Source organism: Procambarus clarkii, chromosome 66 (assembly GCF_040958095.1).
Source record: "Procambarus clarkii isolate CNS0578487 chromosome 66, FALCON_Pclarkii_2.0, whole genome shotgun sequence".
Classification (NCBI taxonomy): Eukaryota; Metazoa; Arthropoda; class Malacostraca; order Decapoda; family Cambaridae; genus Procambarus; species Procambarus clarkii.
This window is the reverse complement of record NC_091215.1, coordinates 16,864,419-16,888,987: the sequence shown is the minus strand read 5'-3', so window position 1 is coordinate 16,888,987 and position 24,569 is coordinate 16,864,419. Positions and strand designations below refer to the sequence as shown.

General features: G+C 40.8%; 2 protein-coding genes across 5 annotated transcripts in view; one reads left to right on the top strand and one right to left on the bottom strand.

Annotated features, from left to right (window-relative positions):
- The window catches only part of LOC138355119 (uncharacterized), a 154,086-nt gene extending 135,694 nt beyond the window's left edge, over positions 1 to 18,392 (top strand). For all 4 annotated transcript variants that reach the window (XM_069309823.1, XM_069309819.1, XM_069309820.1 and 1 more), the window contains one exon: positions 18,191 to 18,392. In XM_069309823.1, the coding sequence (XP_069165924.1) occupies positions 18,191 to 18,377 (187 nt within the window). In that variant the 3' untranslated portion in view covers positions 18,378 to 18,392. The remainder of the gene's footprint in view (positions 1 to 18,190) is intronic.
- A 160-nt stretch (positions 18,393 to 18,552) lies between these two features.
- On the bottom strand, positions 18,553 to 24,569 carry LOC138355214 (jerky protein homolog). Its single transcript, XM_069310068.1, has 4 exons — positions 24,500 to 24,569; positions 21,915 to 22,883; positions 21,570 to 21,707; positions 18,553 to 18,764 (listed from the first exon to the last, which is right to left on the bottom strand). The coding sequence occupies exons 1-4, from the start codon at positions 24,567 to 24,569 to the stop codon at positions 18,553 to 18,555; spliced, it is 1,389 nt and encodes a 462-aa protein (XP_069166169.1).

Genomic DNA, 24,569 nt, shown 5'->3' with positions numbered 1-24,569 from the left:
CCAACCCCAGTTTGTTGGAGCGTTGGATTCGTTGCAAGAGGTGACCTTTAGGAGGCGTTTGCGTCAGTTTCTTTTTTTTCTTGTAGACAATAAAATTGCATTATCATATTATATACTGTACCTGTATATTATTACTCTACTAACAAATACTGTGTTACATTTGTTATTTACTTTATTGTTGGAGTTATGTCCATCTTGAAGTCTCATGGAGTTGTGAATGCTGTACAGTAAATACATACTGTTGTGTATTTTTTTTTTTTTTTTTTTTTTTTTTTTTTTTGAGATATATACAAGAGTTGTTACATTCTTGTACAGCCACTAGTACGCGTAGCGTTTCGGGCAGGTCCCTGGAATACGATCCTCTGCCGCGAAGAATCGTTTTTTCATCCAAGTACACATTTTACTGTTGCGTTAAACAGAGGCTACAGTTAAGGATTTGTGCCCAGTAAATCCTCCTCGGCCAGGATACGAACCCATGACATAGCGCTCGCGGAACGCCAGGCGAGTGTCTTACCACTACACCACGGAGACTGCTTGAGCATATTATGCCATTAACACTGTGTTGAGTAGTTCTGCTTTATTATGAGAGGGAGGGAGGGAGGGAGGGAGAGAGGGAGGGATAATAAGAGAGGGAGGATAATAAGAGAGATAAAAAACTTATCTTAGAACTGATTTATTAATTTTATTATTTTGAGGCCATAGTCACTGAACTGTGACAATGAAATTGAACGAAACATTCATGGTGCTGTGTGTACAAGGATTAGACCCATCCACTCACGCTGGAGTTGTTCCAATAACATATAGTAATTTCTCAAATAGCAGATGTCTATCATATTACAGTATATTTTCGGTTTTATTTAGTTTAGGCAGGGTTTAGTTTAATTAGGGTAATAAAAAAGCTATTAAAACGCTGGTTTTAGAAATTATTTATTAATATGAAACTTTCAAAGTCATGGGTCACAACACAGACGAAAGTGAGTGAAGGTTTACAGTACAGTATTCTCTTATCTGTCCACCCTCACTTATCTTGTTTCATCACAGAAAATGTCTATAAGGAGATTTTACCACATGTAGCTAGGTAATCATGCTTCAGCCTTTAAATTAATGTACAAAGATACGTGTGCCACAAATCAGTGAACAAAAATCATGGAAACTCAGTTGTTCACTTGTGTGGACCATTCTGGCTGGTGTTTGGTTCATATAGTTCACTTATTGTGTGGTCTACTTGTGTGATCCAACTTGTCTTATGAAGGAATTATTAATCGTAATCTGTGATAGAATGGGAAAGTTTTCCACCAGTCTGTGAACTCTGTCTGGACATCGTAAGCAAATCCGAACATCCCCCGCTTCGGCGAACCATTGTTCGTCAAACCGGGTGAGTAAATCTGGCCTGAAAAGTGTGCGAACTAGCCGGTGATTCATTGAATCGGGGTACATTGAATCGAGGTTGTACTGTAAAAGCTTTGTGTTGGGTAATTAGAGGACTTAAATGATTTTGGGTAGTAGAACCCCAAGCACAAACACCATAGTTGAGATAAGGATAGATGAGAGAGTAATGGAGTATCACCAGGGCAGGGTGAGGAACATAATATCTGATCTTAGAAAGAATGCCAACAGTTTTACAAACGTTTTTTGCTATATTTAGAATGTGTCCCTGGAAATTCAGCTTGTTATTGATGAGGACACCAAGGAATTTACCATCAACTTTACTGCTGATTTGTGTATTGTTTATATTTAGATTAATTTCATTTGAGGATTTATTACCAAACAAAATATAGAAAGTTTTGTCAATGTTTAGGGTGAGTTTGTTAGCAGTTACCCAAAGATGGACTTTATTTAGTTCAGTATTCATAGTGACATTTAGAGTAAGCGTGTCAGGACTGGAGAAAATGAAAGTTGTGTCATCAGCAAATAAGATTGGTTTGAGGTGTTGAGAGGCATTTGGAAGGTCATTAATGTAGATGAGAAAGAGGAAAGGGCCAAGTATGCTACCCTGTGGAACACCAATGTTTATGGGTAGTGTAGGAAAAATGGAATTATTCACAGAAATATACTGGAGCCTCTCTGTAAGGTAAGACTGAAGGTATTGCAGGGAGTGACCTCTGACTCCATAATGATGTAATTTAAGAAGGTTTTGGTGGTTGACAGTGTCAAAAGCCTTACGTAGGTCCACAAATAACCCAATAGGGAACTCATTTTTATTAAGAGCTGTATGTATCAAGTTAATCATACTAATAAGTGCATCGTTAGTGCTTTTATTGGGTCTGAAACCATATTGGCAAGAGCTAAGTATATTGAGTTTGGCTAGATATGAGTAAAGCTGCTTGTAGATTAGCTCTTCAAATATTTTTGACAAGGTTGGCAGAATTGATATAGGTCTGTAATTGTTGACATCAGTGAGATCATCACATTTGTGGACTGGGATTACTCTCGCTTTTTTTTAGAATATCCAGAAAGGTTTGGAGTTAAAGTGATTTGTTGAAGAGCAATGCAATGGCAGGAGCTAGAAATCTGGAGACTTTTTTGTAAATTAGAGAGGGTATCTCATCAAGGGCACTTGACTTAGATTCAAGGGAAAGGATTACCTCATTAACATCAGAGGAATTAGCGGGAGCTAGGTACAGAGACTCTGGATAGTTACCTGTAAGGTAGTCTTTAATATTAGTAAGTGAGGATGGAATATAATGAGCAAGGGATGTACCAATGGATGAAAAGAACCTATTGAATTCAATAGCAGTGTCTGAAGCTGGAAGCACACCATTGTCATTGGAGAGGAGAATTGGTATTTTATTAAAAATCGTTTTTGAACCTAATATTTGGGAGATAGTGCTCCATGTTTTCTTAAAGTTGTTGTTTTCTTAATGTTAAGGGTAAATTTATTTTTGAAGTATTTTATTTTGGCTCTTCTAATTATTTTAGACAGCATGGATGAGTAAATCTTTGAAAATTCTTTGGAGACGACTCCTAACCTATACTTCTTTTCAAGGTCATGTATTTTATTAATAGATTTAAGTATACCCTTTTTAACCCTTAAACTGCGCATGGCGTATATATACGCCCTGAGTAACATGTCCCATGGTGCGCATGGCGTATATATACGCCATAGGGTGCCAGGCCTGATTCAAATGGCCTGCGGCTACACGGGGTTCACAGTAGCTTCCTCAGGGCTCTTGTAAACAGATGCAATTTAAAAAAAAAATCATGGGCAATATTCTTAGGTGTGAGAGGCACAGTACTGTTGGAGCAACCAAGGCCGGCGCACGCAGCATGAGCGAACAGCATTGATGTTCAGCTTGTGACCACAGCATCGCCGAAAAATGTCAAAATAAATATATAATTGTTATTATTTAGCGATGACAATATTACAGATGACCAATGACTGTGATATAAATAACCAGGGTTGTGATAATAGCAGGATTGTTGTAATAATTAGCGCTGTGGGAGGAGTGATGCTGAGAGACGGAGGGAGACAGCATCGTTTACTGACTGTGTGGCCACCTGTTATTGTTTGCATTCACCATACCAGGTCAGTGGTTCTCTATGGTGAACACAAATGTAGAAACTTATATATAATGTGTGTATTAGTGTAATAACAGCAAAAGGATTATGCTGGGAGGAGCCATATGGGTGACGGAGGTGACGTCGTCTGCACGATTTGTCTAGCTGTTTAGAGGGTGGCCACTATGCTCTTTGGGCGCACTACAAACTTAGGTGTTCAGTTACGGTGCATAAAACATGTAGATATTTATATATAATATGTGTATATAGGGTAATAACACTGCAAAAGGTATTGTTGGGGGAGAAAGTTTAGTGCGTGTGACCTTGAATGAGTGAGGGAGCCGCCAGCCGCCATCTGTGTATAGCGACGACTCTTAGTGCCTGAACTAACTATATCAGCTTAGCTGTACAGTTGTGGTGAACAAAATATATACATACTTATATATAACGTCTGTATATAGTGTAATAACACCACAACTGGTATTGTTGGGGGAGAAAGTTTAGTGCGTGTGTTGAGGGAGTGGCAGCGAGTGGCTGGCTGGTGTGTGGCGGTAACTCCTCGTTGCTTTTCGACTCTCAATACCAACTTAGTGGTTCGTTATGGTGACCAAAACATGCCAATACTTATATATAACCTGTGTATAGAGTGTAATAGCAGCAAAACTATTTGTTTATAGTTTTATAAACATAATAATTGAATCACTAATATGCACATCATACTTTTGAGTATAGCGATTATTAACCACTTTTATTATATAAATATATTACAATACACACTAGTGAATAATATTACTGCAAAAAAACTAAGAAAAAATCAATCGGAGACATTGAAACAATTAGGTAATAATATCTTTGTGGCAACTCCCATCTGTCAACGCGGGTGACGCTGACCGGGTCTGACGACCGCTCTGTCAACGCCCACTTTTTGCCAGACTTCCTCGGTCAATTGCGCCCAAAATATGTCACCTACGATTTTTTTTTTATTTTCTCCGTGCTCAGGGGACACAAATTAACATGTTTAGAAGATGAAAAAAATTTTTTGAATTTTTTTTTTTCTTGCGCACAGAGGTGTAAATGTCCCAAGGACCCCTGAGCAGTGTAAGGGTTAAGCCATGGAGTGTTTAACCTTTTATTTGTAACTTGTTTCATTAGCATTGGACAGTGGGAGTTATAAAGGTTCAGAGTTTGCTGAAGAAATGTTCGCACTGCCAGGTTGATGTTCACTATGTCACCTAATTCAGCCTCCCAGTTGATAGCAGCAGCAGCAATAAAGTTGCTTATAGAAGTTTCATTGTGCAGCCTAAAGCTTACCTTCCGTGTATCTAGAGGTGGTTTATTAATGTTGGTTAGGAGAAATGAGGGGTAATGGTCTGTGGTCCTATCAATGATTATCCCTGAAGTGGAGAGGTTATGTTAGTCCAGATGTGGTCAAGAGCAGGGGCAGTACTATCAGTGATTCTAGTAGGTCTAGTGATTAAGGGTATGAGGGAAGCAGGAATTCATACAGTTGAGGAAACTAGCAGCAGGAGGGTTTTCAGGCTCGCAGAAGTCAATATTAAAGTCCCCTGTGATAATTAGATTGGTTTTGTTCAATCTGTTATCTAGTATTAGATTTCTAAGGTTAGAGTTGAATTCGGACACATCAGTGTTAGGAATTCTATAGACTGCTCCCATAGTCAGGACAGACTCAGCACCCTTGACTCTGAAACTGACAAAGATATACGCCCCACAGGAGTCTAGTTCTAATTACTTTTAAGAAAGTCAGTTCTTGGTGGTAGTAAAGAGCAATACCACCACCACCTCTAAATTGGTCGACAGTTGTGAATTGCTGAGTAGTTTGGCATGTTAAAGAGTCTAGTAGCTCTTTTAACTACGTTTCAGTATGTATCCTGTTAACACTTGTGCTTAATCATTTTTCTTATAAATAAATAAATATAAATATGTTTATTCAGGTAAGGTACATACATACAAGTGATGTTACATTAATGGATTGATATATAGATAGAGCTAGTACATACAATGCCTAAAGCCACTATTACGCAATGCGTTTCGGGCAAGAAAAACATTAATATCTAGAACTTATTACTAATTGAGCATAAAGAATAAAAAGTGTTGAGAACAAATACAAATAAAGATAAAAAAAAAGGGGGAACATGACTGAAAAAGCAGCACAAATACAATAGGTTGACAAACAGTGTTGATTAAAAAAAATAACAGACATGGGTTGACAATAGAGGAGTGAGGTAGGTTACAGGGAATTTATTAGGTAGTGTTTAGTTTTTATCTTAAACTGGTTGAGAGAGGTACAGTCTTTAACATGGTTGGGAAGGTCATTCCACATTCTGGGTTCCTTGATTTGTAGAGCATTTCTAGTTTGATTAAGTCGTACTCTAGGAATATCAAAACTATTTATTTCTGGTGTGGTGCTCATGGATTCTGTTACAACCTTCAATGAAGCTTTTGAGGTCAGGATTGGCATTACAGTTCAGCGTTTTATATACTGTCTCCACTCGATCATCCGGACTATATGGGAAGGACCCCCAGCCGGATTATCACATTTTTCGGATAATGGTACTTTTTCACCTACGAGTCCAAAAGTGACCATTTCCAACTATTTTTATACTACAAACAACATAATTTGAATTGCCTTGCCACATACAATTATTAAATATTCAACTAGAAACCTCAACTTACCTTGTTGGTGTTCGTCTTCTTGATTGATGCCACACATCTTGAAGTTAAAAATTCTTAAACAATTTACGTAACCTATACTAACACAACACTAAAATTAACACTTAAAATTACTGTACAGTTCATTAAGCTAAGTTAGTTTTGACTGCCAGCTGCTGAAGCCTCACTGGTTGAGGGCATTTGGGTTGCCTGTGAGGCCTCACTTGTTGAAGGCGCTTGCTTGCACCTCACTTGTTGAAGCGTTGCATGCCCTCACTTGTTAAAGGCGCTTGCTTGCGCCTCACTTGTTGAAAGCGCTTGGCTTGCCTGTGGCGCGTCACTTATTGAAAGCGCTTGGCTTGCCTGTGGCGCGTCACTTGTTGAAAGCGCTTGGCTTGCCTGTAATGCCTCACTTGTTGAAGGAGCTTGGCTTGCCTGTGGCGCCTCACTTGTTGAAGGCGCTTGGCTGCCTGTGACGCCTCACTGGTTGAACAACACGTAACTTGTCTTTAATTGCTAGGACAATCTTCTTCCTCTTAACACTTCCAGAACGATTGATGCTGCTACCAGACATATTCTTGGCCAAAAATGTTCAAAATTACTATGAAAATTAAGAAAGTTATTTAAAAAAATATTTCACTAATGGCGCAACACTGTGAGGCCGCACTGGTTGAGGTGTATAACAGTGACTTGTCTTTAATTGTTAGGACAACTTTCTTCCTCTTAACACCTCCAGAACGATTGATGCTGCTACCAGACATAGTCTTGGCCAAAAATGTTCAAAGTTACTATGAAAATAAAAAAGTTATTTAAAAAAATATTTCACTAATGGCGCAGCACTGTGTATAACACGAGGGACGGACGCACATGGGTTGACCAGTGTTGGACGGGCCCACTTGGGGTGGGGCAGCTATAGCACGTTAAGTAGGCCGCCAGGAGGAAAAAAATTCACAATATTTTTTAAGGAAACTTCAGCCTGTGCACAATGCTTTTAGGAAACTTATTTATTTGTTATTACATAATTACTAGTACTTATTTCATTTGTTTTTGGCTATGATTAATTGTTCTAAAATTAATGGTAATTCCTGTACCCAGGTGGTCCCTCCTGACGCACCCCTCCCACCCTCCCAACACCACCCACCCACCCCACCCCCTCCTCCACCATGCGTCTAGAGCCACAGACGGGATTAATACGGTATGGCCGTATTTTCATCCGACCAAACTAGCTTTTATCCGGTTCCTGTGGCCATTTTGGCCGGATATTGTGATAACTTTATCCGATAACGATTTTGGCCGTATAAGGGCGTTTTCCGGATGTTTGAATCCCGGATAATCGCGGGGTTACAGTATTTATTTATTTTATTTTATTTTATTTATTTTATTTATGCATATACAAGAATGTACATAAGGAATGTGAGGATACAAATATGGTAATTACAGTCTTGTAAAGCCACTAGCACGCGCAGCGTTTCGGGCAGGTCCTTAATCTAAGAAAATTTTAAGGAGGTAAATACTTGCAAAAATTATAGACAAAAAAATGATAACAGATTACATGAAATGAAAAAAAGATGAGAGAAAATTGTAGGTACAGTATATTAAAGCACATAGGTAGCTGAGATTGATTGCAATGACAGCTTGAATGGTAGTTGACAAAAAAAATTGGTAGGCACAATACAGCAGAAACAATATAAGATTGGTTGCAATGACACCTTGAATGGTAGTTGACAAAAATTGGTAGTCACAATACAGCATATGGCTAGCACATAGAAGAAGACAGCAATGAACACAATGATAAGGTTGTTTGATATTACATAAAAATTAGGAGATTGGGTAACACTAGGTACAGAGCAAATTTAAAGCTCAGTGTAGGAAACTAAGAAGATGAAGTTAGGTACTTTTTGGTTTTGCTTTTAAATAAGGCAAAAGTTTTACAGTTTTTCAATTCACTAGGGAGTGAGTTCCATAGACTAGGTCCCTTAATTTGCATAGAGTGTTTACACAGATTAAGTTTGACCCTGGGGATATCAAAGAGATATTTATTTCTGGTGTGGTGATAATGGGTCCTATTACATCTGTCCAGGGAGAGTTTCAGAGCATGGTTTGCATTTAAGAACAGGGTTTTGTAAATGTAGTTGACACAAGAGAATGTGTGGAGGGAGTTAATATTTAGCAAGTTTAGGGATTTAAACAATGGAGCTGAGTGTTGTCTGAAAGCAGAGTTAGTTATTATTCTGATAGCAGATTTTTGCTGTGTGATGATGGGCTTAAGGTGGTTTGCAGTGGTAGACCCCCATGCACAGATACCATAATTAAGATAGGGGTAGATTAGTGCATAATATAGTGAGAGGAGAGCAGAGTTAGGAACATAATATCTGATTTTGGAGAGTATACCAACTGTCTTAGAGACTTTCTTAGTTTTGTGTTGAATGTGGGTGCTGAAGTTGAGTCTCTTGTCTAGGAATAGGCCAAGAAACTTGCCATCATTTTTATTACTGATGTTGATGTTGTCTATCTGTAGTTGAATTGCATTTGATGATTTGCTTCCAAATAAGATGTAGTAAGTCTTTTCGATGTTTAATGTTAGTTTGTTCGTTGACATCCATAAGTGGACTTTTTTTAATTCATTATTCACAACATTATTTAGTGTATGTGGGTTGAGGCTTGAATAGATAAGAGTAGTATCATCAGCAAACAGTATAGGTTTGAGAATATTAGAGACATTAGGCAGATCGTTTATATATATAAGAAATAGAAGAGGTCCTAAGATGCTGCCCTGTGGCACTCCAACGGTAATTGGTAGAGTGGAAGAAGTTGTATCATTGATGGTTACATATTGGTGTCTGTCACTAAGATAGGATCGGATGTAGTCAAGGGCAAGGCCTCGGATTCCATAATGCTGGAGTTTAAGTAAGAGGTAGTTGTGATTAACAGTATCAAAGGCTTTTCTTAGGTCAATGAAGAGTCCAATCGGAAACTCATTTTTGTCAAGGGCTGAGTAGATAATGTCAAGGAGACTAATGATTGCATCGTTGGTGCTCTTTTGGGACCAGAAGCCAAACTGGCAGGGGCTGAGTATGTCGAATTTTACGAGGTAGGAATAGAGCTGTTTGTAAATAATTTTTTCAAATATTTTTGATAGAATGGGTAGATTTGATATTGGTCTATAATTGTTTATGTCCGCCGGATTGCCTCCTTTATGGACTGGCGTTACTCTTGCTTTTTTGAGGATATCAGGGAAGGTGTGACACTCTATAGATTTGTTGAACAGTAGTGCTATGGGTGGGGCAAGGGCATGGGAGGCTCTCTTGTACACAATGGACGGAATTTCACTGGTGTTCCCTGCCTTGGTTTTTAGAGAGTGTATGATGGACACAACATCTGCCAGGCTGATTGGTGAAAGGAGAAGAGAGTTTGGATAGCTGCCTGAGAGATATGTGTTAATATGTGTCTGAGTCTGTGGGATTTTACTGGCAAGATTAGCACCAACCGATGAAAAGAAACTATTAAATTCATTTGCCATTTCTAAAGGAGTTGACGGTATATCCCCATCCTGGTAGAGTTTTATTTGGTTATGTGAGTGTTGTTTAGTTCCTTGGATACTAGAGATAGTTTTCCAAGTGTTTTTCATGTTGCCTTTTGCTTCATTGAATCTATTCACATAATATGCAAGTTTTGCCTTTCTTATGATACTGGTAAGCATTGATGAGTACCTTTTAGCTACTTCCTTTGAAACTAGGCCAATCCTAACTTTCTTTTCATATTCATGTTTCTTGTTGATTGAGTTGAGAATGCCACTTGTGAGCCATGGATTGTTTAATCTTTTGTCAGTTACTTGCTTGGTAAGAAGGGGACAATGAAGGTTGTAGAGGCTTAGAGTTTTGGAGAGGAAGAGGTTAGCTAATGAATTTATATCATGGGTATTATTGAATTCAGAATCCCAGTTAATATTGTGAAGTGCCTCTGTAAGATTGTCTAAAGCTGATTCACTGTGTAGCCTAAATGAAAGTTTCTTGCTTCTTGGTGGTGTTATGTCCATGTTCGCTATGAGAAAGGTAGGATAGTGGTCAGTTGTTCTGTCAAAGATTATACCAGATACAAGGGGAGCTGTTATGTTTGTCCATATGTAGTCCAAGGTAGTAGCTGATGTTTGAGTGACTCGGGTAGGTTTGGTGATTGTGGGGATTAGCATACAGGAGTTCATGCCGTTAAGGAAATAGTCAACTTGAGAGCAATTTTGTTGACCCAGGTCAATATTAAAGTCTCCTCCCAGAATGATGTGGTTTTTGTTGAGATTGTTGTTTATAATAAGATTCCTTAGGTTGTCTGAGAAAGAAGCTATGTTAGTATTGGGAAATCTATAGATGGCTCCAATAGTCAAAGAGGATTTAAGGGATTTAATTGTAAACTGAGCAAAAGTATATTCACAGTAGTCATCTCTGTCACTAATAACACTGTTGCAGATAAATGTATCTCGGTAATATATAGCTGTGCCACCACCTTTTTTATTAGGCCTACAGTTATGAATGGCTTTATAACCAGCTAAGTTGTAGAGTTGGGTATAGTCTTTATTTAGCCAAGTTTCTGTTAAAATAATGAACGATAGGTTAGTACCTAGTGCTGTGAGTAGTGCATTTAAATCGTCAAAATGTTTACCAAGTGATCTAACATTTTGGTTATAAACTGATAGACAGGTGCTATTTTGGAGTTTGTTTTTAGCCTGGTGTGCTGTGAAATACTTGCAATAATGATGATCAATGTGCTGGTTGGTATAGATATGAGACAGAAGATTTTGATCAGGATCAATATCAGTGTGCATAGAGATGCAGAGGGATCACGATACAAGATACACGATAAAGCAAAACACAAGAATAAAAGCAAATACAATAAAATAGTAACAATTTAGGAGTAAAATAAAGATCCAATAGATAGCCAGGGAGGACACAGAAGTTACATAAAATAAAAAACAAAAAATCAGTAGAGACTGACAATATAAATGTAAAATAAAAAATAATAAGAAAAATAATAATCATAAAAAAATGATCTTGAAGATAATTAGCTTAGTAATGGTTAATTAACAGGGTAATAAAAAGCCCTAGGTTTAGTGGCAAGGGGATTAACTAAGAACAAATAATTAAGAGTATAAAACAGGCAAAGATGACAAACAAAAAAATAAAATAAAAATAAAAATAAACACCTTTGGAAAGGAAAGGCAGAGCTTAAGCACACTTTGGTTGTATGTGAGACTACAAATTATGTTCTGGTTATTCAGCTGATATCCCACAGTCATCCAGGAAAGAAGTGAGGTGTGCCTCAGTGGTTATGACATAAGTTTTTCCAGAGTCAGTCTTCCTAGCTATTATTTTACCATCGCGCACAAAACAATGTTTAATAGCAGTGGATCTTTTGCAAATTCCACGTAGTTTAAATAAGAGATTTTGTCTGAATCTGGTTAGACATTCGTTCACATAAACTTTGGATTTCATAGCGACTGCAGCAGTGATAAGGTCTGACTTGCGGGAGCAGCTATCTAACTTCACCCGTATCTTTATCATGTTGTTTGTACCAGATGATTTGGTACCCACTCTATAAGCTGACTTAATGTCTCTTGCTTCGATTGAATAATTCAACTTAGTACGCAATTCCTGGATCACGATGGCAGTACAGTCTTCTCTGTCAGTTTCATGGGGAAAATCCTGTGATGAGATGATGACAGAATCAAGGAGCTTAAGTTGGTCTGATTCGTCTTGGGTTGCAGTGTGTTGCTGTTGTAGGGAGTTAAAGTGGTTCTCTAGCTTTTGTAACATCTCTTCTTGCTTCTTAGAGGTTTCTGCTGGTTTAAAGTTAGTAACCGAGATCTGAAGAGAGCTTAATTCCTGTTCGAGGTGGCCGACTCTGGCAGACAGATCTTGGTTAATCTTGTGCATGGCCAAAGCATCACTCTGAAGCTTCATTATCAGGTCCGACTGCTCTCGGATTATAGACTTTTGGTCATCATGTATTTGAGTCAATAATCTGAGCCATGGATTATCAGCGAGACGCTTAAAGTCAGAACATGGGGAGGCAGCTCGTTTAAGTTGCTCCATATGGTTACATAACTGTTGCAAGGCTCGAGTAAGTGACGACGCTTCAATCAGCTGGGAAGGTTTGTTATTGTTGACGCACGGAGGGTCGGTACTCCCCCCGGTAGCCACTAAGGGGGAGACAGCCGCGTTATTCCTGTTGCTAGCTTGGCTGGTTGGGTTCATCCTGATAGGTGTGCTATCATTCTTTGCGGCCTTGCTGAGCTTAGAATTGTTTTGCATGGTAGCAGCAGAGATGTACGCAGCAGATGGGGTAGACTCGTTGCTATGGCAGCAGCAAGCGTCAGGTTAGCTTCCTCCAGGGAGCAACACAAATGAGGTCGAGATGAGCTAGTAGGTTAGGTTTTGTCGAATATTTCGGTCACATTTAGGTCACTGGGTACTTAGCTGCCTTCTGGGGTTGTTACATCATGTTTGGGATGTTGTGGGCTCAAGGAGCAGCTGATAAAGTTGGAGGGGCAGCAGGGTCGTCAGGAGCGGATGAGCGTTCGTGAATGAAGTATGTATAATACACAAGAGAGAATGTGCAGTGACTTAATATCTTAACATATTCAGAGATTTGAGTAAGGGTACCGAGTGATGTCTGGGGCCAGAGTTGGATATTGTCCTAATAGCAGCTTTGTGTTGGGTAATTAGAGGACGTAAATGATTTTGGGTAGTAGAACCCCAAGCACAAATACCATAGTTGAGGTATGGATAGATGAGGGAGTAATAGAGAGTAACCAGGGCAGGGCGGGCAACATAATATCTGATCTTAGAAAGAATGCCAACAGTTTTTGAAACTTTTTTTGATATATTTAGAATGTGTCCCTGGAAATTCAGCTTGTGGTCGATGAGAACGCCAAGGAATTTGCCATCTAATTTGTTACAAATTTGGGTATTGTTTATTTTGAGATTTATCTGATTAGAGGATTTATTGCCAAACAGAATATAAAACGTTTTGTCAATGTTAAGGGTGAGTTTGTTGGCAGTTAGCCAAAGATGGACTTTCTCTAGCTCAGTATTTACTGTGGCATTTAGAGCAAGGGGGTCAGGACTGGAGTAAATGAAGTAAATGAAGTTGGTGTAAAGGAAATGGACTGGAGTAAATGAAATGTTGTGTCGTCAGCAAATAGAATTGGTTTGAGGTGTTGGGAGGCATTTGGAAGGTCATTAATGTAGATGAGAAAGAGGAGAGGGCCAAGTATGCTGCCCTGAGGAACACCAATGTTGATGGGTAGGGTGGGAGAAATTGTATTATTCACAGAAACTTACTGGAGCCTGTCAGTAAGATAAGATTTGAGGTATTGCAGGGAGTGTCCTCTGACTCCATAATGATGTAATTTAAGAAGAAGGTTTTGGTGGTTGACAGTGTCAAAAGCCTTACGCAGGTCCACAAATAACCCAACAGGAAACTCCTTTTTATCAAGAGCTGCGTGAATTAAGTTAATCATACAAATAAGTGCATCGTTAGTGCTTTTTTTGGGTCTGAAGCCATATTGACAAGAGCTAAGTATATTGTGTTTGGCTAGAAAAGAGTAAAGCTGCTTGTAGATTAGTTTTTCGAATATTTTTGACAAGTTAGGCAGGATTGATATAGGTCTGTAGTTGTTAACATCTGAGAGATCACCACATTTGTGGACAGGGGTTACTCTTGCTTTTTTAGAATGTCTGGAAAGGTTTGGAGTTCAAGTGACTTGTTGAAGAGCAATGCAATAGCAGGGGCTAAAGATCTGGAGGCTTTTTTGAAAATTAAAGTTGGTATCTCCTCGAGGGCACTAGACTTGGTTTTTAGGGAAAGGATTATCTCATTGACATCAGTGGAACTAGTAGGCTTTAGGTACAGAGACTGTGGATAGTTGCCTGCAAAATAGTCCTTAACAACAGTACAGGAAGATGGAATATCATTTGCAAGGGATGACCCAATGGAAGAGAAGAACCTATTGAACTCAATAGCAGAATCAGAGGCTGAAAGCTGACCAACGTTATTGGAAAGGAGTGTTGGTTTGTTATTTAAAATCTTCTTTGATCCCAATATTTGTGAAATTGTGCTCCAAGTTTTTTTAATGTTGCTCTTTATTTGGGTAAATTTATCTTCATAGTATTTAGTTTTGGCTCGTCTAATTATTTTAGATAGCAATAACGAGTAATTCTTTGAGAATTCTTTGGAGACTGTTCCTAGCCTATACTTCTTCTCAAGGTCGTGTTTTTTGTTAATGGATTTAAGTATTCCCTTTATAAGCCAAGGATTGTTAAGCCTTTTGCTTGTGACTTGTTTTGTAAGCATAGGACAGTGGGTGTTATAAAGGCTAAGAGTTGTTTGTAGAAAAGATTGCACTGCTAGGTTGATGTCCCCTATGTTACCTAACTCGGACTCCCAGTTGACATTATCAGCAGCAGTTATAAAATTGTTTATAGCAGTTTCGTTGTGCAGCCTAAAGCTTAACTCCCTTGTCTCTAGAGGTGGTTTGCTAATGGTAGTTAAGAGAAATGTGGGGTAATGGTCTGTAGCGCTATCGGTGATTATACCTGAAGTAAGCGGAGAGGTTATGTTGGTCCAGATGTGATCTAGAGTCGTAGCAGTACTATCAGTGATTCTAGTTGGTCTAGTGATTAAGGGTATGAGGAAGCAGGAATTCATACAGTTGAGGAAGCTAACAGCAGTAGGGTGTTCAGGCTCGCAGAGGTCAATATTAAAGTCCCCTGCGATAATTAGATGGTTTTTGTTCAGTCTGTTATCTAGTATTAGATTTCTAAGGTTTGAGTTGAATTCAGACACATCAGTGTTAGGAATTCTATAGACTGCACCCACAGACAGGACAGACTCGGCACCCTTGACTCTGAAACTGGCGAAGATATACTCCCCACAGCAGTCTCTAGTTATAATTATTTTTAAGCATGTTAGTTCTTGGTTGTAGTAAAGAGCAGTACCACCACCTCTCTGCATTTGACGACAGTTGTGAATTGCCGAGTAGTTAGGCATGTTAAAGAGTTGAGTAGTATCCTCTTTCAACCACGTTTCAGTAAGTATAATAAATCTTATTTGCTTTGAATGTCTTGTGTTTTTGTTACCATTTTTACTCAGTCTCTTAATTTATATTTAAAATTTAATTCCTTTTTCTTTTGTAAGGGAGCACTGTTAAGTTTCACTCACTTTTCATTTAAATATTTGTGTGAAGTCAAGTTCTGTATTACAGGCAGATGTGTTTGAGTTGTGCCACAGTGTAGCTCAACTTCTTGGCTAGTTTGGCTATGACTCTTTCAAACTTTTGTGTTAGTAAATGTTATTATGTGTAAATTGCTCTTGATGTCAAATTACTATGTGTATTTTGTTACAGGTTTCTCATATTTCCTATAATCTTTGTCATGTGACCTTTTTAAAACTCTCTGAAGTTTTGGCATCCATTTAATTTTTTAACGTATGTCTATGTCGACCTAACGACCTAACGTTTAAGGAGCATAACCAAGCAAATATTGCGACAGCCAGAAAAATGATAGGATGGATTACGAGAACTTTCAAATCCAGGGATCCCATCACAATGGTTGTACCCTTCAAGTCACTTGTGTTGTCCCGTCTTGAGTACTGCTCAGTACTCACTTCCCCCTTCAGAGCAGGAGAGATTGCTGAAATAGAGGGAATACAGAGAACATATACGGCATGCATAGATGCAATAAAGCACCTAAATTATTGGGATCGTCTCAAAGCCCTCCAAATGTACTCACTAGAAAGAAGACGAGAGAGATATCAAATAATATACACCTGGAAGATACTGGAGGGCCAAGTACCAAATCTACACAGTAAAATAACAACGTACTGGAGTGAACGATATGGAAGAAAATGTAGAATGGAACCAGTGAAGAGCAGAGGTGCCATAGGCACAATCAGAGAACACTGTATAAACATCAGAGGTCCGCGGTTGTTCAACGTCCTCCCAGCAAGCATAAGAAATATTGCCGGAACAACCGTGGACATTTTCAAGAGGAAACTAGATTTATTCCTCCAAGGAGTGCCGGACCAACCGGGCTGTGGTGGGTATGTGGGCCTGCGGGCCACTCCAAGCAACAGCCTGGTGGACCAAACTCTCACAAGTAGTGTGAGTTTGTAGGGGAGTAGAAGAACTCCCAGAACCCCATCAACCAGGTATCAACCAGGTATGTGTATATATTTGGTTGATTAGACACAGTTTAGTGTTTTATATATTTATTTAGCATGGTCTTAGTTACAGCAGTCAGTTTGTTGGCAATGTAGTGAAGTGTAATAGTTGTTGAAATGAAGTCTGGAGCAGGGCAGAGAGCTGAATGAGGCTGAGGGTAGAGAGCTTGGATGCTGGGTGAGAGTATAGACGTGGTGTTCTGAATGTGGGTAGAATTGAAGAGCTTGTATGCGGGATGAGAGTGTGGAAGCTTGATGTATCCAGAATCTGGCTGTCTGTTCTGCATCGAGGCTAAAGCTCCTTGTGAGGGTAGGAATTGGACTCGTTGAGTGTTACATTGTTGCTGGTGAATGTTGAAGATATGTGGTATCTCTCAAGCGTCTATACTGAATCACAATTCGAGTTTGACTGACTGTCGATAAGCTTTATATATTGTATATTGCTTATTTCATAAACTTATTGTAATGACTGGTATATAAAGTTTAGCTTTTGTGGTTGTTGGTCAGCCCGGGGGTGCATCGTGTGTTGTGGTAGGTTATGGCTCTCTGCTGTGATCTGTGCGTCATGGCCTCTGTGGCCATGGACTCGCTTTGGGTTGCCCGGGTTCCCTTCCTTTCTTCGTGTTCCAGGGTTCGGGTCTCCCGGGTCGTCTGCAGGGTTCTTTGGTTTTACCAGTTGTCTTGATTTTGAGTTTAGGGTGCTTGGGATCTGCTTCCCAGGTCCTTCCCTCTTTTTCCTTATCTTTGGTGAGGTAGCTCCGGGGAGGCAACGGGGCACCCCCAGAAAACCAGCGTTGACTGTAATGAAATACCATTTTCTGGGTGAGACCTGGAGACTCCCCGACATCCCTCCCTCCCTCCATCCATTCGGCAGTGTTTTCATGTGTTTTTGACGTCCAGCCTAAGAACTGCCAGATGGATCACCGGTGCGAGTGTCTGGGGCTCCTCCTTCCCCCTCCTGGGAAGGGGAAGCAAGCTTGTGCAGACAGCGGCACGGCAACATGATGACGTCATGTTCGTTTGCTAATTTTTGTTTGGGGAGTTCTGTCCACTCATTTGGCTTTCGGTAGCAATATTTTCACCAGAATAAGGGTTTGTTTTGGGGCACCTACCTTTCTGGGTGAAAGACCCGGTCGATGGCAGACATAGGATGCTCTCAACCACACACAGGGGTTTAGGCCATTGCTCCTCGTGCCTCTCTTAAGGGGGGGCCAGGTTCTGGCTCATGGTCCCCAGTAGGCAAGAACTCCCTACACTTTGACTGATGCCAGAAAGCTAATAGATATATATCAGCCTGGATAGCTCAAGGAAGCCTCCAGATCTTGCCCAGAAAATGGCGTTTCATTACATTCAACGCTGGTTTTATACAGAAAGAGTTCCATATTTCTATTTAAATGTTCATTTTAAATTTTGTTTAAAGCTAATGTTAAATATAATTTAGTGATCTAAAACTAGTATCTTTTGGGATCTTTGAAAAGTTCTCTGTGATAGCAGTACTTCGAATTTTGCACAGTCTGAGCGCACAATTCACCCCCTTTGACAGCATATTCTTTCTAAAGTGGCAACCAAGTTGGATACCTGTTTATTTTATTATATTCATAGGTATGTGCACTCTGATATCTCAGAATACACCATGCCTGTTGTCATGTTTTAATCCATCAAACATGTAGTTGATGACTTTGTGCTTTGGGACTTTCTGTGCTTAAGACTTGCAACTGAAGACTAAAGGCAAACAATTTCCACATTCCCATCCATAAAGCATTAACTTGACAGTTTTGTATCATAAAGGCATACTAACCAACTTTTCCAGGCATGAACCACAAGAAGCTGGGGTAAAACAACTTATTGCAATGAGAGATCTTCGAGAATTTAGTCACTTAGTCCGAGATGCTGCAGCCAACATCCAAATGAAGGAAACGAGGAATCTGCTTGGTACGGTTACAGTGCCTCTCTCTGTAAGTAAATTTGCCCAACAAATGCTTTTAATATCTTCATAAATTTTTATAGTAATATTAATTATAAATAATGCTAATGTTTATTTTTTATGAGACGGTTTTTGAGACATTATACACCATGCAGTAACAGATCATATTATAAACCCCATCATTAGATTTGGGATGATACTAAGATCTAAGGAAAAGTGGAACCAGAAATAATATTGGCAAATGATTTTCAGAATTTAAACATATTAGATCCTGTATTGGACATACTCACTTTATCGTTCTCATCCGTGTTTGTATCATTTATATCTGACACTTGTGTTAGGTCTTTATTGTGCCTTGGTTCATCAATATCACTACCCTTTTCTTCTTCAAAGAAAAATGTATGAATTTCCCTTTCAGGCAGCACTCTTTTCAACACCGTGATCAACAGGGGATTGGGAGCTGGAGACACATGCATCAGCCATGGTTGCTCACTCAGAACTGAGCCTACCTATGGCCCTGGGGGCATGCTGGGAATTTTTTTCAAGGTGGCTACTGCTCACTGGAGGTCTCAGGCCTCCATCTCGTAACCAACCTACCATGCGCGTGTTTTGAATCTTTGAGTACCCTAACATCACTCTTTAGTCGGGTGGCACGCAGCCATACACTGCATTTAATCGGATGGCGCAGTGCAGTGGTTAACCCATAAACTGCACAACACTCCATATGACGCGTTCAGTAACTGATGAGAAAGGGCACACCCCTTCATATGACGTTTTGGAGTACCCCACAAGATTTAAATGGTCCGCATGTACACGGGGTTCACATCAGCTTCCTCAGGGCTCTTGTAAACAGATGACATTTTTTTTAAATCGTGGATAACATTCTTGGGTGTGAAAGCCTCAGTACTGAGTGAACCACCAAGGCTGGTGCACGCAGCATGAGCTCACAGCACTGCTTTTCAGCTTGTGACCACAGCATCACCAAAAAATGTAACGAATATATGTAACTGGTATTATTTAGCAACGATAGTATTACAGAAGACCCCTGACTGTGATAAAAATGACCAGGATTCTGATATCAGGATTGTTGTGATAATTTGCTTTGTGTTGTGGTTGAGGATGGGAGGGCAGTAGTGTCGTCTGCCGAATCTGTGTGGCCACCTGTTACTGTCTGCACTTACAATACCAGCTTAGTGGTTTGCTATGGTGAACACAAATGTAGATACTTATATATAACATGTATATATTGTGTAATAACAGCAAAAGGAGTGTCGGGAGAAGCCGTTTTGGTGAGGGAGGAGGCGTCATCTTCATGACTTGTCATGCTGTGTAAGGGTGGCCACTATGCTCTTTGGGCACTATACCAGCTTAGTCAAACAGTTATGGTGAACAAAACATGTAAATACATATATATAACATGTATACGTTCTTTGATCAGTCAGGTCTTTTGCTGTGGCTCTATTTGTTGGCAGGGCATCACACTAATGCCACCTGGTGTTGACTTAATTCCCTTGCATCATAGTGCACCAATATCTGGTAGTGGCATCTGGTAGGTGATGGATGGGTCTCAGAGGCCTGGTGTATACACCAAAGGCTTGGTGTTACTCTGGCTAAGTTCTAGGAGCTACCAGGGGACCACCAGAAATGGTAAATTCATTATATTAAATAATACAGTACTTGGGTTTTATAATGCCACTAATCATGCATGGCATGGAGACCTCACCTACAAAAATATATTATCACACTGGAAATAGTTCAACAGAATGACAAGAAATCATTCAAGAACTAAGTCAACTCTCATACCTGGAATGGCTATGGTCCAAGCTTTGACTCTTCAAACAAGATGCAACAAGGCTGGTCTCAGTTAAGACCTTAACCCTTAAAGTGCGCATCACGTCATATGACGTGCTGGACGTTGTTCCAGTCAACTGCGCATCACGTCATATGATGTGTTGGAGTACTACGCAAGATTTAAACAGCCCGCGGATACACGGGGTTCACCACACCTTCATCAGGGCTCTTGTAAACAGACGCCATTTAAAAAAAAAATCGTGGGCCAAACTCCCGGGTGTTATTGGCCTCAGTATTGAGTGAGCAACCAAGCCTGATGCATGCAGCATGAGCTAACAGCACTGCTGTTCAGCTTGTGACCACAGCATCGCCTAAAAATGCCAAATTATACTTGTTCATGCTATTATGTAGCGATGATATTATTACAGAAGACCCCTGACTGTGATAAAACTGACCAGGGTTCTGATAATAGCAGGATTGTGGTGATATTTAGTGCTGTGCGCCATGGAGGGAGGAGTAATGCTGTGGGAGGGAGGGTGGTGGCGATGTCTTCTGACTGTGTGTGGCCACCTTTTATTGACTGCACTCAGCATACCAGCTTAGTGGTTCGCTATGGTGAACACAAATGTAGATAATAATATATAACGTGTGTATAGAGGGTATAAACAGCAAGAGAAGGTTTGGAGCTGCCATTTTGGTGAGGGCGGTGGCGTCGTGTAGACGACGGTGTTGTTTACTGGTTACTGGATGGTCTTTGGGCACCATACCAGTTTATTTGTACAGGTATGGTGAATAAAACAGGTAGATATTTATATATTATGTGTGTATATAGCGTAATAACACCACACAGTATTGTTGGAGGAGAAATATTAGTGCATCTGGCCTTGAGGGCAGCCGCCGATCAGCTGACTGTGTGAGTAGCCACATCTTTGTGCCTTTACTCACCATACAAGCTTAGATGTACAGTTATGGTGAACAAAACATGTAGATACTTATATATAACGTTTGTATATACAGAGCACCACTTGGTTTCCGAACCCCTTGGGGACGAGACCCGTCGGTTAACATGTAAGTTCGTATACGAGAAATGGAGGAAAAAATAAAAAAATAATTTGAAAAAAATCTAGGGGAAAAAATCGACAGGTTCATAGCGTAAATGCGTGACCGTATTTTGTTTGTACTCGCCAATAATTGAAATCCTGATCCGCTTATGTTGATGATCGATGTTGATGAAGCATAGTTATTTACATGGAAGAGGTGGTGGTGGATGTTGATGGTGTTGGATTGACTGAAGTTGTTGGGTTGACTGGGTCAACATGCGATGAGTCAGGTGCTGGTGATGCAATGCGAGCTTTCTTGGAAGCCATTGCAAAAGACTCTGTAATTGACATTTGTTTCATTCCCTTGGCTCTTGTTTTTAAAAACTTCATATACAAATTGTACTGAGTCATCATGTCCTTAGTTTCAAACTCACTGAAACTCGTGTCCATAAATGCCAGAATGTATTCAAAATTTTGCTGAACTTTCTCCATATCACATTTTTCCTTTAACATTTCTTCATCCTCTTCCTCTTCCTCTCCATCTTCTTCATTGCACTCGTCTGGCTTTTTTGCTGTACATACTAATTCTATAATTTCATCATTAGTCATGTTTCGATTGTTTGGGGCTTCTTCATCAAAATCTATCCATCTATCTATGTCATCTTCGATTGTTTCAGTCACCAGTTCTGCTCTAATCTCAGGGGACTTAATCCCCTTGACATAGGCTAGGAGTTCCTCTCTTAAATTTTTCTTCTCGCTAACTTTCTTCACCTCAAATCCTTCAAAATCTGCCTCGTCATCTTCCTCAGGAAACAGACTTGACGCGGGCCAAAGTTTTTTCCAACCATTTCTTAGTGTTGTCTGCTTTACCTCATCCCACGCACTAGCAATAGTCCAGATAGCTGACTTTATTGTGAAGACTTTATAAAAGTCCTTAAGTGTTCCAAGCTGATTGTTAAGACGTCTGGCAAACATCCTCTTGTAGTGGTGTTTAAGGTTCTTAATTATTCCTTGATCCATGGGTTGGATCACTGAGGTTGTATTGGGTGGCAAGAACGTTCCAATAATATTGCCATTTATAAGCTCATCACCTCGTGGATGCGTTGAACTGTTATCTAGCAGCAGCACAACTTTGCTGTTTTGCGGGAGACCAACACTTTTCAGGTGCTCCTTCACCTCGGGTACAAAGTTCTTATTAAACCACTCGACAAATATTACTCGAGACATCCACGCACTTGGCTGGTCCTTATAAATCACAGGGAGGCACCTGGCTGACTTTAAAGCCCTGGGGTTTTTACTAATTCCAATCACAAGTAACTTTAATTTGTGCGTGCCAGCTGCATTTGCACAGCACAACAAAGAAATTCTCTGTTTGTTCTGTTTATAACCACCTGAAGGATCGTCCTCACCACTATGAGCCATCGTTTCTGTGGGAAGCATACGCCAGTACAAACCTGTCTCATCAGCATTATAAATTTGCTCTGGAGCTAAATTTTGTTCCTGCACCATGTCTGCAAATTTACTCACATACTCATCAGCACCAACAATATCAGCAGATTGTCTTTCACCATGCACTTTAATAAACCTAATGCCATGACGGGTTTTAAAACTTCTGAGCCAACCATCACTGTATACACACTTTTGAGTAATTTTCATTGCTTGGTGAAATTCACGAGCCTTTTCCACGAGGAGCCAGCCTGCCACTGGCTTCTTCGTCACTTCACGTCTCTGTTTGTACCACTCCCACACTGCGTTATCAACACTCTCCACTTTTGCTTTACTTACTACCGTTCTATTTCGTATTGCTTTATCACTTTCACTTCTAGAGAAATAGTAAAAAATGATAGGTTTAGCCTTAAGAAGATCAAAAACAGTACTTTTACTAATGCCATACTCAGCGCACACGACACTTCTCGGGACACCGCTTTCCACCTTCTTAATTATTTCAACTTTCTTTTCAAATGTCATCACTGACCTCTTTCTTTTACGTAACCCGCTTGTAGATGCTTTCACTGACACAATGCGTGCATTTGGAGCCGACATGGTGCACGGATGTTCCTTGATTGTGCTGATATGTAAAACAAAGTCACGGAATGAACACTCCAGTCTCGTGACAAATTCAAACAATGGGAACAATAGGCCGTGAGTCTGTAACGTCACAGGGTAGCCGGCGGCGCCCGACACGGTCAGTGAGCAAACTAAACCATCACCCACCCCCCCACCCACCCACCACAGGCCGGCACGATGCTTGGCTGACCGCTTCCTTACCCGAGCCAGCCTGCCTGCCTCCTTACCCAAGCCAGCCTGCCTGCCTCCTTACCCGAGCCAGCCTGCCTGCCTCCTTACCCGAGCCTGCCTGCCTGCCTGTCTGCCTGTGCCTGTCTGCCTGTGCCTGCCAGCTTGCCTTTCCCTCCCTAATTCTCACTACTTCCGTCCCTTCCTGCCTACCTCCTAGCATCTCTCCCTACCTCCCCCTCCCTCTTAGCATCTCTCCCTACCTCCTAACATCTCTCCCTACCTCCCCCACCCTCTTAGCATCTCTCCCTACCTCCTAACATCTCTCCCTACCTCCCCCTCCCTCTTAGCATATCTCCCTACCTCCTAACATCTCTCCCTACCTCCCCCTCCCTCTTAGCATCTCTCCCTACCTCCTAACATCTCTCCCTACCTCTCCCTCCCTCTTAGCATCTCTCCCTACCTCCTAACATCTCTCCCTACCTCCCCCTCTCTCTTAGCATCTCTCCCTACCTCCTAACATCTCTCCCTACCTCCCCCTCCCTCTTAGCATCTCTCCCTACCTCCTAACATCTCTCCCTACCTCCCCCTCCCTCTTAGCATCTCTCCCTACCTCCTAACATCTCTCCCTACCTCCCCCTCCCTCTTAGCATCTCTCCCTACCTCCTAACATCTCTCCCTACCTCCCCCTCCCTCTTAGCATCTCTTCCCAACCTCCTAACATCTCTCCCTACCTCCTCTTCCCTCTTGGCATCTCTCCCTACCTCCTAACATCTCTCCCTACCTCCCCCTCCCTCTTAGCATCTCTCCCTACCTCCTAACATCTCTCCCTACCTCCCCCTCCCTCTTAGCATATCTCCCTACCTCCTAACATCTCTCCCTACCTCCCCCTCCCTCTTAGCATCTCTCCCTACCTCCTAACATCTCTCCCTACCTCCCCCTCCCTCTTAGCATCTCTCCCTACCTCCTAACATCTCTCCCTACCTCCCCCTCCCTCTTAGCATCTCTCCCTACCTCCTAACATCTCTCCCTACCTCCCCCTCCCTCCTAGCATCTCTCTCCCTCCCTTTCTGACTAATTATCCCCCTCTCTCACTGATTCTCCCCCCCCCTCTCATACTGCCTCCCACCTAAGCTCCATCGTCCATCCACCCACCAGTCAGCCATCAATGACGCAATGCGTCCATTTGGAGCCAACAT

What these genes read in the sequence shown, in the direction of transcription:
- LOC138355214 (XM_069310068.1), bottom strand. Translation starts at nt 24,569, where the DNA reads ATGTTGGCTCCAAATGGACGCATTGCGTCATTGATGGCTGACTGGTGG. An exon ending in GGATGGACGATGGAGCTTAG is followed by an intron (nt 22,884 to 24,499) that starts GTGGGAGGCAGT and finishes TTGATAACGCAG; the next exon opens with TGTGGGAGTGGTACAAACAG. An exon ending in ATTTATGGACACGAGTTTCA is followed by an intron (nt 18,765 to 21,569) that starts GTGAGTTTGAAA and finishes ATGTGTCTCCAG; the next exon opens with CTCCCAATCCCCTGTTGATC.